Source organism: Rhinopithecus roxellana, chromosome 10 (genome assembly GCF_007565055.1).
Source record: "Rhinopithecus roxellana isolate Shanxi Qingling chromosome 10, ASM756505v1, whole genome shotgun sequence".
In the NCBI taxonomy this organism is placed as follows: domain Eukaryota; kingdom Metazoa; phylum Chordata; class Mammalia; order Primates; family Cercopithecidae; genus Rhinopithecus; species Rhinopithecus roxellana.
The window spans coordinates 103,092,077-103,106,337 of record NC_044558.1 but is presented as its reverse complement, the minus strand read 5'-3'; the positions used below and the strand labels follow the sequence as shown (position 1 = coordinate 103,106,337).

The following is a 14,261-nucleotide window of genomic DNA, read 5'->3' as shown; positions in this document are numbered from 1 at the left end:
GTTAGTCTAAAAGCAGCCATCTTTTAATTTTCCACTTGTGTTTAGTTAGAAACCAGAGGTCATATTGTTGTGCGACTGGTCATTCTCCATGTCATAAAAGCATAGTCAGTGAAGTTTCTCGAGCCCTCCCCATCCCAAAGAATGTCCCCTGTCCTGTCCCTGGACTGAGTTTCCTGGGCAATGTGTGTTTTCTGACTCTCTCGGCTCAGGCTTCTCCACAGACTGTGGCGCTCACGCAGGCGACAGCGGCCGGGCAACAGGTGCAGATGATCCCTGCAGTGACTGCGACTGCCCAGGTGGTTCAGCAGAAACTCATTCAGCAGCAAGTGGTGACCACAGCATCGGCCCCGCTCCAGACCCCAGGCACTCCCAACCCAGCCCAGGTGCCCACCAGTTCTGACAGCCCAAGCCAGCAGCCCAAGTTACAGATGAGGGTCCCTGCTGTCAGGCTAAAGACACCCACTAAGCCTCCGTGCCAGTAGTCAGGGCAGCAGGGCTGCCTCTCATCTAAAGCAAAACTACCTTCCTCACAGAAAATGCTTTATTTGTGAACCTCGGGACAATGTCATGCAAGATATTCAGCACTGGGAAAGATATAATTGAAACAAAGTAGTGTAATCATTTTATTAAAATGCAGCCCTCACTGCAGGACAAATGGTCCTTATGGAGCGCCCCCTTCTCTGTACTATGTGACTCATGGAAAAAGTGACAACGCGGTTTCCTCTAAATCATTTCGCCTTTCAGCCCCCACCTGCACCGGTCCCCCAGAGCCTAGTCCTGTGTTCTGAAGGCCATTTCGAATTTCTTTGTGAGCGTGTAGTGCTTTGTGTGCCACAGAAGCCGTCTAGTGTGTGAGGAGCATACAGTGGACTTCCTAAAGATCAGATGTGCCACGTGCCAGAGTTTAGTTCTTTATACCTTACTGAAAAATGCCTCATGGTCTTCGTAGAGGAGAAGCCCTGTCTAAAGTAAATCATCCGAGATTGGCTTTCCATTCCAAAGAAAGCCAATATGGTTCTTTCCTTCCCTCCTAAAATGTGACTTAACTTTTAAGAGAAATGTCCTAACACCCACCTAAACATGCAAGGCACGTTCCTGGCTTGTGTTCAAGGGAAATGATTAGTCATTGCATTCATTGTTATTCCAAAGAGCAGCCAACAGTGGCTTCCCCCAGGCCCACCCCGCAGTGGGATTGGCTTTCGTTTAATGGAAACTTCTGGGACTGATGCCTAACTCAGTGCACTCAAGATGCATCTCCAGCTTTTGGAGGAAGCTGGTATTTGACGTAGTGTGTTAAACAGCTCCTGAGAACCTTTGGGACGCTCTGCCGTGGCTGGCGTGAGGCCCAGAGGACCACGCAGAGGCAACGTTAGTACAGATGTCATGGCTGAGGGGACGATGGGGCCCGGACTCAGTGAGCCAGGGCGAATGTGACGGACACCCCTTGCTGCCACAGCCAGCCCTTTGACAAAGGCGGGCTCGTGATTCGGGAAGTATTGGCTAGAGCGGTGGGCCCAGTCAGCTCTTCCTTGTGGACTTGTGACAGCAGATTTTCTCTCGGATAAGCTTGTATGGTTCTGCTGTTGTGGAAGAAAGGAAGCCCAGTATTTGCTACTGTTTTTCCCTTTTTTACTGTGACGAGAAAATAAATGCAATTTTAGTGGACTTGATTGACTGACAGTGTCTCCTTTGAAGTTTTCACCAAAACAAAAAGGTCCATATCCAATAATATCCTTTGTGCTCTGGCTTGGTTTTGGCCTATTTTACATTATTTGGTCCAGGAAAATAGGTTATATTAGGATTTTTTGTATACTAAAAATCAGTTACGGCACAATAAAGATTTTCCATTTTTACATTGTATTTCATCTGCTTCCTCCCCATTCTCTCACTTTAAGTGACATTGAGGAAGGTATTCTGTCCCATATGTTTCTGTGGACAGCGATTCGACAGGATTCAGTGAAATCAACTGGAGAGCTAGCTCACTTTTGAGCTCTTGATAAGAAATCTGGAGAAAAATAAAAAGCTTTGATAAAACAAATTAATCTTTTAGTTAGGTGAACATATCAAAGCAGAGAACTGGAATCTGTTTCTTCTAACCAAACCCGTTCTCCCTGACTCGGCATGTGCCGTCAGAGCGCAGCTTGCCGGAGGGAGGGCCGCTGTGTGTGCCTCAGATCTGGCTCCCGGTGGAAATTTTTCCTCCTCCTCATCCAGAAATGTGCAGAACTGAAGTATTTAGGAATTCTGCCTTTGTCATCTGTTTTAATTTGTGTGCCCTGTTCGTTTTTTTTTTTTTTTTTTTTTGTCTTTCCCAAATCTTGCTATTTCTCTTTATAGGTGAAGATAAAATGTTGAGTGCACTTACTTTAGAATGTCCTAGCTATAACTTAAGTAAAAGCGCTCTATTAATACTACAAGAGAATTTAGCAACATCTCTCAAAAGCTTTTTTGGAGAGGTTAATGGGATTCTGAATATTTGCAATGTGGAGTTCCAGCCCTGATCTCACGTCAGGGAGGGTCTCCTGTCTCTCAAGTGTGTTTCCTTTGGCTGTTCCCTAATACAAAATATGGACATATTTTTACTGGTAGCACTCAATTTAGTAACTTCTAGATGCTACCATTGACCTTAGTTAATTTCACTTTGTCTTGTAAGTAAAAATTCTCCTTTCAGTGTATTATTTTCTTGGCCTTCCATTTTAAAGGTGTTAAAGTTTCTAACCTAATAATTAAGTGCGTGTTCGGGAAGCTGTTGTCTAGGCCCCTTGTGAATCTGGGTTCATTCCAAGACGGCAAGTAAGAGTTGGAAACTTTGAGAACACGGACTATAAAGGCAGCAGCCCAAACACTGTCAGACTCTAATTGGCCACCCTGGGAAACAGTTGCCCTGTTGTTCTTTAAAGAAAGACGTTTATTCTAATGAAAGCCAGACTGTTTTTAAAGCATCTGGCAGGAAGCAGAAGGTTGGATCCAAGCCCTTGTTCAGATTTGGTGCCTGATAAGATGGGGGTTTCTCTTTTTGTGACCTTTATTATTATTTTGTTAACTGTTGTAACCAGTTAGCTGTTGTGTTTTAAGATAGAAAGGAACCAGACTGAAACTGTAAATACTTTGTAAACATAAGCATTTGTACTTGAATAGTAGGATTTTAAAGGGCATTGATAGCCTAACAAAAGGCAAAATAAAATGACCTTTTTCTATATGTTTTCATTTCGTCTTTCATAGAAAACTGGTATTTCAGTAAAAATGAGATGCTACTTGGGTTTTTCATTTGTGTGAGGAAAAAACAAAACCAAACAAGTCATGTTGGAGCCAGAGGTGTTCCCCTCACCCACGCTTCCGTGGCCATAGAAGGACCTGGAAGGAACAGAAACCACATTCACTGAGTCCACCAGGCAGCCGCTTCCCAAAGCCTCATATGGAGGAAAGAGCCGGCGCCGCCCTGCCCCATGTGGCCTGCCACCCGCACAGCACCCGTCATCACTGTCCTGGGGGCCATGGTGGCCCCGTGTGGCCTGCCACCCGCACAGCACCCGTTGTCACTGCCCTGGGGGCCATGCTGGCACCAGTGTCCTTCCACATCCAGTCCATGCGCCCGAGTAAGGGCAGGGACACCTGCTCACAGGTGCTCACCACCGAAAACGCCTGTGAGCAGGTGGCCTGGGAATTGTGGCTTCTCTTTTTCTTCTGCTTTTGGACTTCTCTTCGTTTCATTTTAAATCTGATTACAAAAGTCAATGCCTACTTTTAATTGAAAATACACACATTACGCAAAGTAAAGAAGCATCCCAGAAGCCCACGGTTCGTTCTGGCATCTTTTCTCCCAGCACAAAAACGGGAGTTCACGGGGCACATGGCCCTGCAGCGCTGGGCTTCCACTTCAGGTCTTCCAGGTTGAAAGCTCCCAGGGTCTGGGTGCACACTTGGTGTCTGCAGGTGACAGTGCAGATACCAGGGTGGGCGGGAAAGCCAGCTGCAAAGCCCTGCTGGTGCCCCCGACCCCTGGGGGTCTGTACTGCAGTGCCTGGTGTACCTGCGGCTCCATGCCTACCAACCACATAACCAGGGGTGGGTGACTTCCTTCCTCAAGGCCTCTGTGTCCCCATGTCCCCTCTCCTAAGGTGGCTTGAGGATCCAGTGCGACGTTGGGTGCTGCACTTGGTGTCCGTCTTTTATACTCCCAGTGGAGAGGACTGCAGGTTTTGCAAAGGCTACTGTTTCTATCATCCTGACCCCACCATCACGTCTTTGCCAAGTGTGCCGGTGGCAGCAGGCCCTATGGCGGGCTTATCTGGCCTTGAGGCTGTTTCTGTTTGCTGTGCAGTAGCGACCAGGGGCCAGTGGGTGGAGCATTGTGCCTGCACACAGCCGTCAAGACCTTAAGGTAGCCTCTGAGCCCAGAGTGTCTTGTGTCACCTCCTACTCAAGATGTCAGATCATGTGACAGCTGCCCACCAGCATCCCAGAGTTGGGCGTTGTGATCCAGGGCAACAGGTGGGGAGATTCCTTTGCTGTAGGGTGTCCTGCTATGCTGTTGCTGCAGTATCTGTTCCCCCTGGCCACATTCATTTTTCTGAAGGTCCCATTTTATTGGGTAGATCATGCTTTATACATTCGGTGGAATGCAGTGCAGCCTCTACAGACAAGAAAGTACAGCTGTGGTGGGGGATATGTTTGTGAAGTATGCTACCAGGGTGGAACTGGTTGTATGCCTGGATGTGCGTAGAATATCCTGCAAGTATTTGCCCCTGCACGTGGTGTATTCTACGTCCATGAGTTCAACCGACCAAGGATCAAAAATACTCAGAAACGAAAATGTGTCTGTACTGAATATGTAGAGACCTTTTTTGGGGGGGTTATTATTTCCCAAACAATGCTGTATAACAACTATTTACATGGCATTCACATTGCATTCAGTATTATAAGTAACCCAGAGATTATTTAAAGTATACAAGAAGATGTTTTTGAGTTATATGCATTTTGCATCAAGGACTTGAGCCTCTCGGATTTTGGCATCCATGGGAGGTCCTGAGGGACGATTGTATGTTATGTTAGCACTGCCTCTGTGGAGGGAGAGACGGGGGGGAAAGGATCAAGGGGTATTTACTCTGCACTGTTATGCACATGCTTTTAACTGTTTACGTAGTTTGCCAAGTGCATGAATTTTTTTGTGTGGGGTGGGGGTGGGGACAGTCACTCTGTCACCAGGCTGGAGTGCAATGGGGTGATCTCTGCTCACTGCAACCTCTGCCTCCCAGGTTCAAGTGATTCTCCTGCCTCAGCCTCCCAAGTAGCTGGGATTACAGGCGCGCACCACCACGCCTGGCTAATTTTTGTATTTTTTAATAGAGATGGGCTTTCGCCATGTTGACCAGGCTGGTCTCGAACTCCTGGGCTCAAGTGATCTGCCCGCCTTGGCCTCCCAAAGTGCTGGGATTACAGGTGTGAGTCACCGTGCCCGGCCATGAATTAATTTTTAAAATAAGGCCCTATCAGCTTGTCACATGGTCCCCTACTCAGGAACCTTTATTTCCAACGTCCTGCCTGATTTTGTGTAGCCACCTGCACTCTGACCAGCCCCCAGAGCAGCATCTTTCTTCCCCCTTTGCAGCCCTTTCCTGCCTCCTTGACTTTGTACTTTTCTCCTTTGTTGTAAAGTATTTCTCCTCCTTTGAAGACCACCCCACATAACTGAGCATTCATTCATTCATTTATTCATTTTTCCCCAGTGTTCTACTTCTCCAGTAGCACCTTCGGCTAAACAATAGTATTTGTCTTATTTCTCCAGCTGTAGTGTGGTCTGTTTTATCCCTATTCAATGAATGTTTAATGTAGCGTATTTCATGCTAGTTTTACCACTAGTGCTGGAGTGGCGGAGGAACAACACTTGACTGGTCAAGAAAATCAAAGCTGATCAGAGATGGATAAATTACTGGTTTATTCAGCTGTTTGTGAAATACATACTATGTGGCAGTTTGGACAACTAAGCTATAGTTGTCAGCAAAATAAAAAAGGGGGTTGCATGCTAGCAGGTCAGATAAAATAATTCAGGGGATAATAAGTAGCATGAAGAAATGGGTAGTGGTAAGTGATACGGGTTTCACTCTTAAGTAGATGGGCAGGTTATGCAGGGGAAGGAGCCTGATGCACAGTTCCAAAGCTCAACTGAATACAGTGGACACGATGAAACCAGGGACATGTCCCACCATTTCAGTGGTCACAGGCAAGAGAAAGGGCTCTTCTTGTGGATCTTCGGATCCCACGTAACATCTCACCTTCCTAGGCACCCCGACTCTCCTGCCGGATTTAAAACAGACCTCAGCCCGCCCCATCCCGGCTGCTTTGCCTCGTGCTCCCCTCCCCGCCTAGACTGTAGGGCCCACGAAGGGAGCCGCTAGCGGTGCTTGTCAGTGTGAGCAGCGCTCAGCAGGTGTCCGGCGGGCGGGCGGGCAAATACAACTCAGTGTCCAGCGGCTGCGAATGAAGGAACGAACTAGTTCCGGGCGGAGCCAGAGGCGCGCGCCGGCGCGGACCGAGGCTTGGCCCTCCCCGCCCCGCCCCCCCGGGTCCTCTGGGCTCTGATTGGCCCGAGTCTCGCCTGCGCAGTGCCGGGCCGGCTCCCGCACCTGCGCACTGTCTCCGCGTCGGCCGGCCGCTTTGGTCGGTTGTAGTGGCGTCGCCGCCCAGTCCGCTGTCGCAGCGCTCATCCGCGCCGGGAGCCTTCGGCTGCGTCGCCCGGCAGCCGCGGTGAGTGACGGCCGGCGTATCCGCTGCCGGGGCCGTGGCGGGCCTGAGGGGTGGGCCCTACCCTCGGCCCCCGACCGCCCACACCCGCCGGTTACCCTCGAGGCTCCCCGGCCGCGCGCTCCCCTCTCTCCGTCCCATCGCCCGGTGACCCCGGCTGGGCGAACGGCCACGCCTCCCTCAGGGACCCCCTCCCCGTGACACGACCCCCGTGAACGCCCACGCCTCCCTCAGTGAACCCTCCCCCGGACATGACCCCCCCGGAAAGACCCACCCCGCTCAGTGGCTGTGCCCCCGTGAGGGCCCACCCCTCCCCCTGCGACCCCTCTCCCCGCGACCTGCTAACTGCCCCTTTCCCGCCTTCCCTCCCCCACCCCCGCTCCCCCATCACCCCGTTTTCTGGTGACCGCTTCCCCCCATCCCGTGACCCAAACCCCCAACCTCCCACCCCTTCCCCGGTGACACGACCCCTGTGACCGTCCGGCCCGGTAACCGCCCCTTCCCCCCATGACCCTTCACCCCGTCCCCTGGTGCCCACCCCCGTCCCTGCCGCTCGCCGGGTTCCCGCCTCGGGAGGCCGCCGCTGTCTACGGTGCTGATGCCGCCTCTGCCTCTTGGCCCCCGTCCTCGGTGTCCCAATCCCTGAGGCCCGGGCCTGGTCTGCACTCCAGGAAGGACGAGTGCGCTTAGGGTGCGGTGCCCGTGAGCAGTGAAGTTGACTCCACAGACTGCCCTGCTCGGCAGCTGCCCCAGGACTGACCACGGACCCCTGCGCGGGTCCTGCTCCTGACAAGGGCCTTCCGGTACTGGGAGTTTTGTGTTAGTGGAAAGGAAGAATCTCATAATACCACCAGCTTTACAGTAAAGACTGCGAATTGACACTTTTTATAATAAAGACACTTATCTTGCCCAAGAGCTAGGTGAATATTTCCTCCTTACCAAAAAGTTGGTTTACTTACAGTTAACTGGCTGAAAGTTTGTGTCTTAGGCTTATTTGTACCGCTCCAGGCAGGCTAGTTGGCGTTGGTTTCCGTCTGTCAAACTGGATAGCAGTACCACTGGCTGTTGGGGGCTCACGACCAGAGAGAGTCTTGTCTGGGAACCACAGTAAGTGCTGTTACCACAGCTCGGCAGCACTGAAGGTACCTCTCAGTCCACGTAGTGCCCCCCACTTATCTTCAGGGGATATGGTCCAGCACCCCCAATGGATGCCTGAAATCGAGGATAGTAGTGAACACTACACATACTGTTTTCTTATGCATCCATCCATGTCTACGATAAAGTTTAATTCACAAACTAGTCACAGGAAGAGATTAATAAAAGCTAATAATAAAATAGAACAGTCGTAACAGTATACTGTAATAAAAGTCATGTGAAAGTGAGGTCTCTCTCCTAAAATATCTTACTGTATTGTACGCACGTGTTTTTGAACTGCAGTTCACCGAGGGTCACGAAACCATGGATAAGGGGAGACTACAGTAGTTTCTTTTCCAGCTGTGTTATTGAGACTTCAAAACTAACTAAATTGTTTGTTGAATGGAGTTGTCCAAGGTGTACAGAATGACAGCTGTAACACAAAGGTATTTCACTGACGTCCCTGTCGTGTTTTTGCTAAACTAAGACACTCTTAAAAATTATTACTTATGCCGGGTGTGGTGGCTCACGCCTGCATTTTGAGAGGCCAAGGCACGCAGATCACCTGAGGTCGGGAGTTCGAGACCAGCCTGACCAACATGTAGAAACCCATCTCTACTAAAAATACAAAAAAAAAAAAAAAAAAAAAAAAATGCTGGGTGTGGTGGTGCTTGCCTGTAATCCCAGCTACTTGGGAGATTGAAGCAGGAGAATCGCTTGAACCCGGGAGGCCGAGGTTGCGGTGAGCCGAGATCACGTCATTGCACTCCAGCCTGGGCAACAAGAGCAAAACTCTGTCTCAAAAAAAAAAAGTATTATTTATAAAAGTCTGTACTTCATGTTCAGTCACAGTACAGACAAGTAGAAACTCCCTCCTTTAACAATACCTAACACTCAAGGAGAGATGGCCTCACAGAGTCAGCATGTGGTGCAGAGGTCTCTTGGCCATGATTTTAGGTCGTGCTGGGTCCACATCTTCCCACCTAGCCATGGATACGTTGTCATCTGATCTGGTAACTGTTAGGGTAACAGTGGTCATAACTACTATAAAACGGTTAAGTTGTAGGACTTTAATGTCGGTGATCATGTAACCAAGCGCCTGGAGGATAACGGCAACCCTCCTCATTTGCTGGGTGGTATTCACATATTTGAACAAGCATTGAAATGTATGATTTTGGGTGATGACTCTGAGAAATATGGAGCATGACCCATTTTGAATAGGAGAACAGAATGTTGTAAAGTGATTCTTGGTCCCCTAAGAGTTCAGTGACAACCACCATGTAGGGGGAAAATGGCAAAGGAATGGGCTCTCTCCGAAGTCAGGTGCTGAGGCCCTTCTAAGGAGGAAAAGCAAATGCTCTTTCACTGTGGTTTCATTCCAGCTGCTACAGGAACAAATAGTGTGTATTTGTGTCCAGCTTATTTTTTTACTTCTTTGAGTCTGAAGATACTTTGAAAAACTTTGATTTGCCAAAGTAATTTTTTGTACCTTGGAATGAGCTATATTTTTAATTTGCTTTTTAATGTTACAAAATGTACCCTCATAAGAATTCAAACAATACAGAAAAATAAGTCTTTTTCAGTCCTTTTATGCTGTAATTACACCCTCCACCTTTTTTTCTTTTTCAGTTAGTAATATGGTAGTATGTCTTCAACATCTGCTCATGTCAGGAGATAAAAATTTATTCTTTTTATGTTTGCATAATAGTCTGTACTGAGGATACAGCATATTTAGTCAACAATTCCCCATTGATGGATTTCATTTCGTGTCTGGTTTTTTTGCCACAGTTTGTACTGAGAGACACATTCCTATGCATGGGTCCTGACACTTTCTTTCATTTCTATAGGCTGGATTCCCACGAATGGGAAGTAAATGGTGTTAGTGGGTCAAAGGGTATGCATATTTAACATTTACGTTTCAATAGTTACTGAGAGATCTATTCCCAGAAAGTTATAGCAATTTACATGCCTGAAGCCATGAAGGGGAGGACGCTTTGCTCCCGTCTGACATACTGCCTGTTGAATGGATGAGGCCATGTCCCGCACTTCGTGGACTGTGGCCCATTGGCAGTGCCTCTTCTGGAAGTTTTCCATTGTGTTCTTCCCCATTTCCTGGAGATATTTCCTTTTCTTCTTTCCTTTCTTTCCTTTCTTCCTTTCTTTCCTTTCTTCCTTTCCTTTCTTTCTTTCCTTTCCTTCCTTTCTTTCCTTTCTTTCCTTTCTTTCCTTTCTTCCTTCCTTCCTTCTTCCTTCCTTCCTTCCTTCCTTCCTTCCTTCCTTCCTTCCTTCCTTCCTTCCTTCCTTCCTTCCTTCCTTCTTTCTTTCTTTCTTTCTTTCTTTCTTTCTTTCTTTCTTTCTTTCTTTCTTTCTTTCTTTCTTTCTTTCTTTCTTTCTTTCTTTCTTTCTTTCTTTTCTATTTTATAGGAGCTCTTTCTTTTCTTTTTCTTTTTTTTTTTTTTTGAGACGGAGTCTTGCTCTGTTGCCCAGGCTGGAGTGCAGTGGCGTGATCTCGGCTCATTGCAACCTCCACCTCCCGGGTTCAAGTGATTCTCCTGACTCAGCCTCCATAGTAGCTGGGATTACAGACAGGCGCCACCACACCTGGCTAATTTTTGTATTTTTTAATAGAGACAGGATTTCACCATATTGGCCAGGTTGGTCTCAAACTCCTGACCTCAAGTGATTTGCCTGCCGCGGCCTCCCAAAGTGCTGTGATTACAGATGTGAGCCACTGCACCCAGCCAAGCTCTTTGTATAGTAGGGATATTTACCCTTTGAAGTCAAAAAATATTGCATGTATTTTTCTGCTAATTATTTTTCGTCTTTTGATCTTGTTTAAAACATCTTTTATGTAGTCATGTATTTTTTCCTTTACAGCATCTGGGTTTCCTGCATTACTTCTTAAGAAGGTTTCACCACCTCGCGGTTGTAGAGATAGTCCCCTAAATATTATTCCAATAAAGCGTTTTCCTCCTTTCCTCCCTGCCTCCTCTTCCTTCCTTCCAGGATAACATTTAGTTCTTTATTCTGATTGAAATGGTATAAGGTAGGGGTGTTCTCCTCCTTTCCTCTCTGCCTCCTCTTCCTTCCAGGATAACATTTAGTTCTTTATTCTGATTGAAATGGTGTGAGGTAGGGGACAACCTTTTCCCCTCTAGATGCTACTACCATTTCTTTTTTTGTTTTAAATATAATTAACGGCCGGGCACGGTGGCTCAAGCCTGTAATCCCAGCACTTTGGGAGGCCGAGACGGGCGGATCACGAGGTCAGGAGATCGAGACCATCCTGGGTAACACTGTGAAACCCCATCTCTACTAAAAAATACAAAAAACTAGCCGGGCAAGGTGGTGGGCGCCTGTAGTCCCAGCTACTCGGGAGGCTGAGGCAGGAGAATGGCATAAACCCGGGAGGCAGAGCTTGCAGTGAGCTGAGATCCGGCCACTGCACTCCAGCCTGGGCGGCAGAGCGAGACTCCGTCTCAAAAAAAAAAAAAAAAAAAAAATTTTTTTTCATTAACAATTTTAAAGGAAAGTTTTTTGAGACAGAGTCTCACTCTGTTACCCAAGCTGGAATGCAGTGACACAATCTTGGCTCACTGCAACCTTGATCTCCCAGGCTCAAGCAATTCTCCCATCTCAGCCTCCTAAGTAGCTGGGACCACAGGTGCACAGCGAATTTTTGTATTTTTAGTAGAGACAGGGTTTTTCCCTGTTGCCCAGGCTGGTCTCAAACTCCTGGCCTCAAGGGATCTGCCCACCTTGACCTCCCAAAGTGCTGGGACTACAGGCATGAGCCACCATGCCTGGCCTTAATTTTTAATTGATAAATAATCATTGTATGTATTATATATTTATGAAAAACAACATGATGTCTTAATGTGTTTATATTATAGAATGATGAAATTGTGCTCATTAACAAACCCATCACCTCACACACCATTTTTATGTGGTGAAAACATTTAAAATCTACTCTTTCAGCAATTTTGAAATATACAATGCATTGTTATTTATTATAATTATCATCCTCTGCAATAGATCACTAAAGCTTATTCTTTCTATCTAACTGAAATTGTTACCTTTGATCAATATCCCTCTTTTCTTGTTCCCCCACCCCCAGGCCCCAGTAACTGCTATTCTGCTCTCTGTTTCTATGAGTTCAACCTTCTTAGATTCCATGTACAAGTGAGATCATGTGGTATTTATCTTTCTGTGCCTGCCTTATTTTACTTAGCACAGTGTCCTCCAGGCTCATCCATGTCCTTGCAAATGACAGAATTTCCTTATTTTTTAATGGTGGTATACTATTATTTTGTGTTGTATATACCACACTTTTTAAAATCATTCATCTGATGGTGGGTACCTAGGCTACTGTGAATAATGCTGCCATCAACATGTGAGTACACATAACTATTCAACATCCTGATTTTGTTTCCTTTGGCTGTGCACCCAAAAGTGGGATTGATGGATCGTATCTTCATTCTATTTTTATTTTTTTGAGGAAGCTTTGTACTGTTTTCCATAATGACTGTACTAATTACATTCTTACCAACAGTGCACAAAGGTTCCCTTTTCTCCACATTCTCGCCAACACGTAACTATCTTTTGTCTTTTTGGTAATAGCCATCCTAGCAGTTGTGAGGTAATAATCTCATTGTGGTTTTGATTTGCATCTCCCTGATGGTTAGTGATGATGAGCCTTTTTTTCATGTATTTGTTGGCTATTTGTACATCTTCTTTTGAGATATGTCTATTTAGGTGTTTTGCCCATTTTTAAATTAGGTTGTTTTCATGCTATTGAGTGGTTTCAGTTCCTTATATATTTTGGATATTAGCTCCTTATTAAATGTGTGGTTTGCAAATCTCTTCTCCCAATGCCACTACCATTTATTAAATAAAGCATTCTTATCTCATTTAAAGTATCTATACATTTTTGAATCTTTTTCCTTTTTCTTTCCTCTTTTTCTTTTTTCAATAAAAACCTGTTGGTTTTTGTATATTTATCTTGATTACAGACACTTCACCAAATTCAAAGTATTCTTATAACGTTTCATCTCAGATTTTGTAGGCATAGAATTATATCATTTGCAAATAAAGATAATTTCAGGCTGGGCATGGTGGCTCACACCTGCAATCCTAGTACTTTGGGAGGCCAAGAGCATGCTACTTTTTTTTTAGTTTAAACTTTTAATTTTTATGGCTACACAATAGCTATATATACCTACATTGCTTTTTTATTACAGAAGCTCTAGAATAAGTATGACTATTTTCCTAAATCAGGAATTCTACTATTTTGTTTTTCTTTGGTCGGTATTCTTTCATGTTTTTCAAAAAAGCATTGTCTCTTTAAAAACATATATCATTTCTTGTGAGCTTTAAGCTAATTTTTTTCTTATCTCTAAAGCGAAACAAAACCCAAACTCATTGTAGTCCTCTTCAGAATTGCATTACATATATATGTTCAGTTTTGAAGGCATGACATTTTATGATAGTAAATCTTATTCTGGAACATGGTATGTTGCTTCATTTTATTCTTTTTTTTTTTTTTTTTTTGAGACGGAGTTTTGCTCTTGTTGCCCAGGCTGGAGTGCGATGGTGCAATCTCGGCTCACCGCAACCTCCGTCTCTCAGGTTCAAGGGTTCAAGCGATTCTCCCACCTCAGCCTCCTGAGTAGCTGGGATTACAGGTATGCGCCACCACACCCAGCTAATTTTGTATTTTTTTTTTTTTTTTTTTTTTTAGTAGAGATGGGGTTTCTCCATGTTGGTCAGGCTGGTCTCAAACTCCCAACCTCAGGTGATCGTCCGCCTTGGCCTCCCAAAGTGTTGGGATTACAGGCGTGAGCCAACACACCCAGCCTTAATCATGTGTTTTTTAATGTCCTTTAATAACATTATATAGTTTATTTCTGCTTGTGCTCTTCTTGGTAACTGTACCGACTGGTATTTTATAGATTTTGTGGCCTCCGAATGGGACATCTTAAAATTTCCATTTCAGTTGTCTGTTGCTGACATAAAAAAAAAGCCTGTTGAGTTTTGTATATTTATCTTGATTGCAGGCACCTCAACAAAATTGTTATTCTTTTTTTTTTTCGAGGCCAAGTCTCGCTCTGTCGCCCAGGCTGGAAGGCAGTGGCGCGATCTCGGCTCACTGCAACCTCTGCCTTCCAGGTTCAAGCGATTCTCCTGCCTCAGCCTCCAGAGTAGCTGGGATTACAGGCACCCACCACCACACCTGGCTAATTTTTTTTTTTTTTAGTAGAGACGGGGTTTCACCATGTTGGCCAGGCTGGTCTCGAACTCTTGACCTCAGGTGATCTACCCACCTTGGCCTCCCAAAGTGCTGGGATTACAGGTGTGAGCCATTGTGCCTGGCACCAAATTGTTAT

General features: G+C 46.0%; 2 protein-coding genes across 12 annotated transcripts in view; both read left to right on the top strand.

Moving 5' to 3' along the window:
* The window catches only part of EP400 (E1A binding protein p400), a 135,002-nt gene extending 131,803 nt beyond the window's left edge, over nt 1–3,199 (top strand). For all 10 annotated transcript variants that reach the window (XM_030939898.1, XM_030939893.1, XM_030939896.1 and 7 more), the window contains one exon: nt 210–3,199. In XM_030939898.1, coding sequence (XP_030795758.1) covers nt 210–482 — 273 coding nt within the window. In that variant the 3' untranslated portion in view covers nt 483–3,199. The remainder of the gene's footprint in view (nt 1–209) is intronic.
* A 3,436-nt stretch (nt 3,200–6,635) lies between these two features.
* LOC104674322 (putative EP400-like protein) overlaps nt 6,636–14,261 on the top strand; it is a 60,924-nt gene continuing 53,298 nt past the window's right edge. For both annotated transcript variants that reach the window (XM_030939908.1, XM_010378570.2), the window contains exon 1: nt 6,636–6,744. The gene's annotated coding sequence lies outside the window, so the exon portion shown is untranslated. The remainder of the gene's footprint in view (nt 6,745–14,261) is intronic.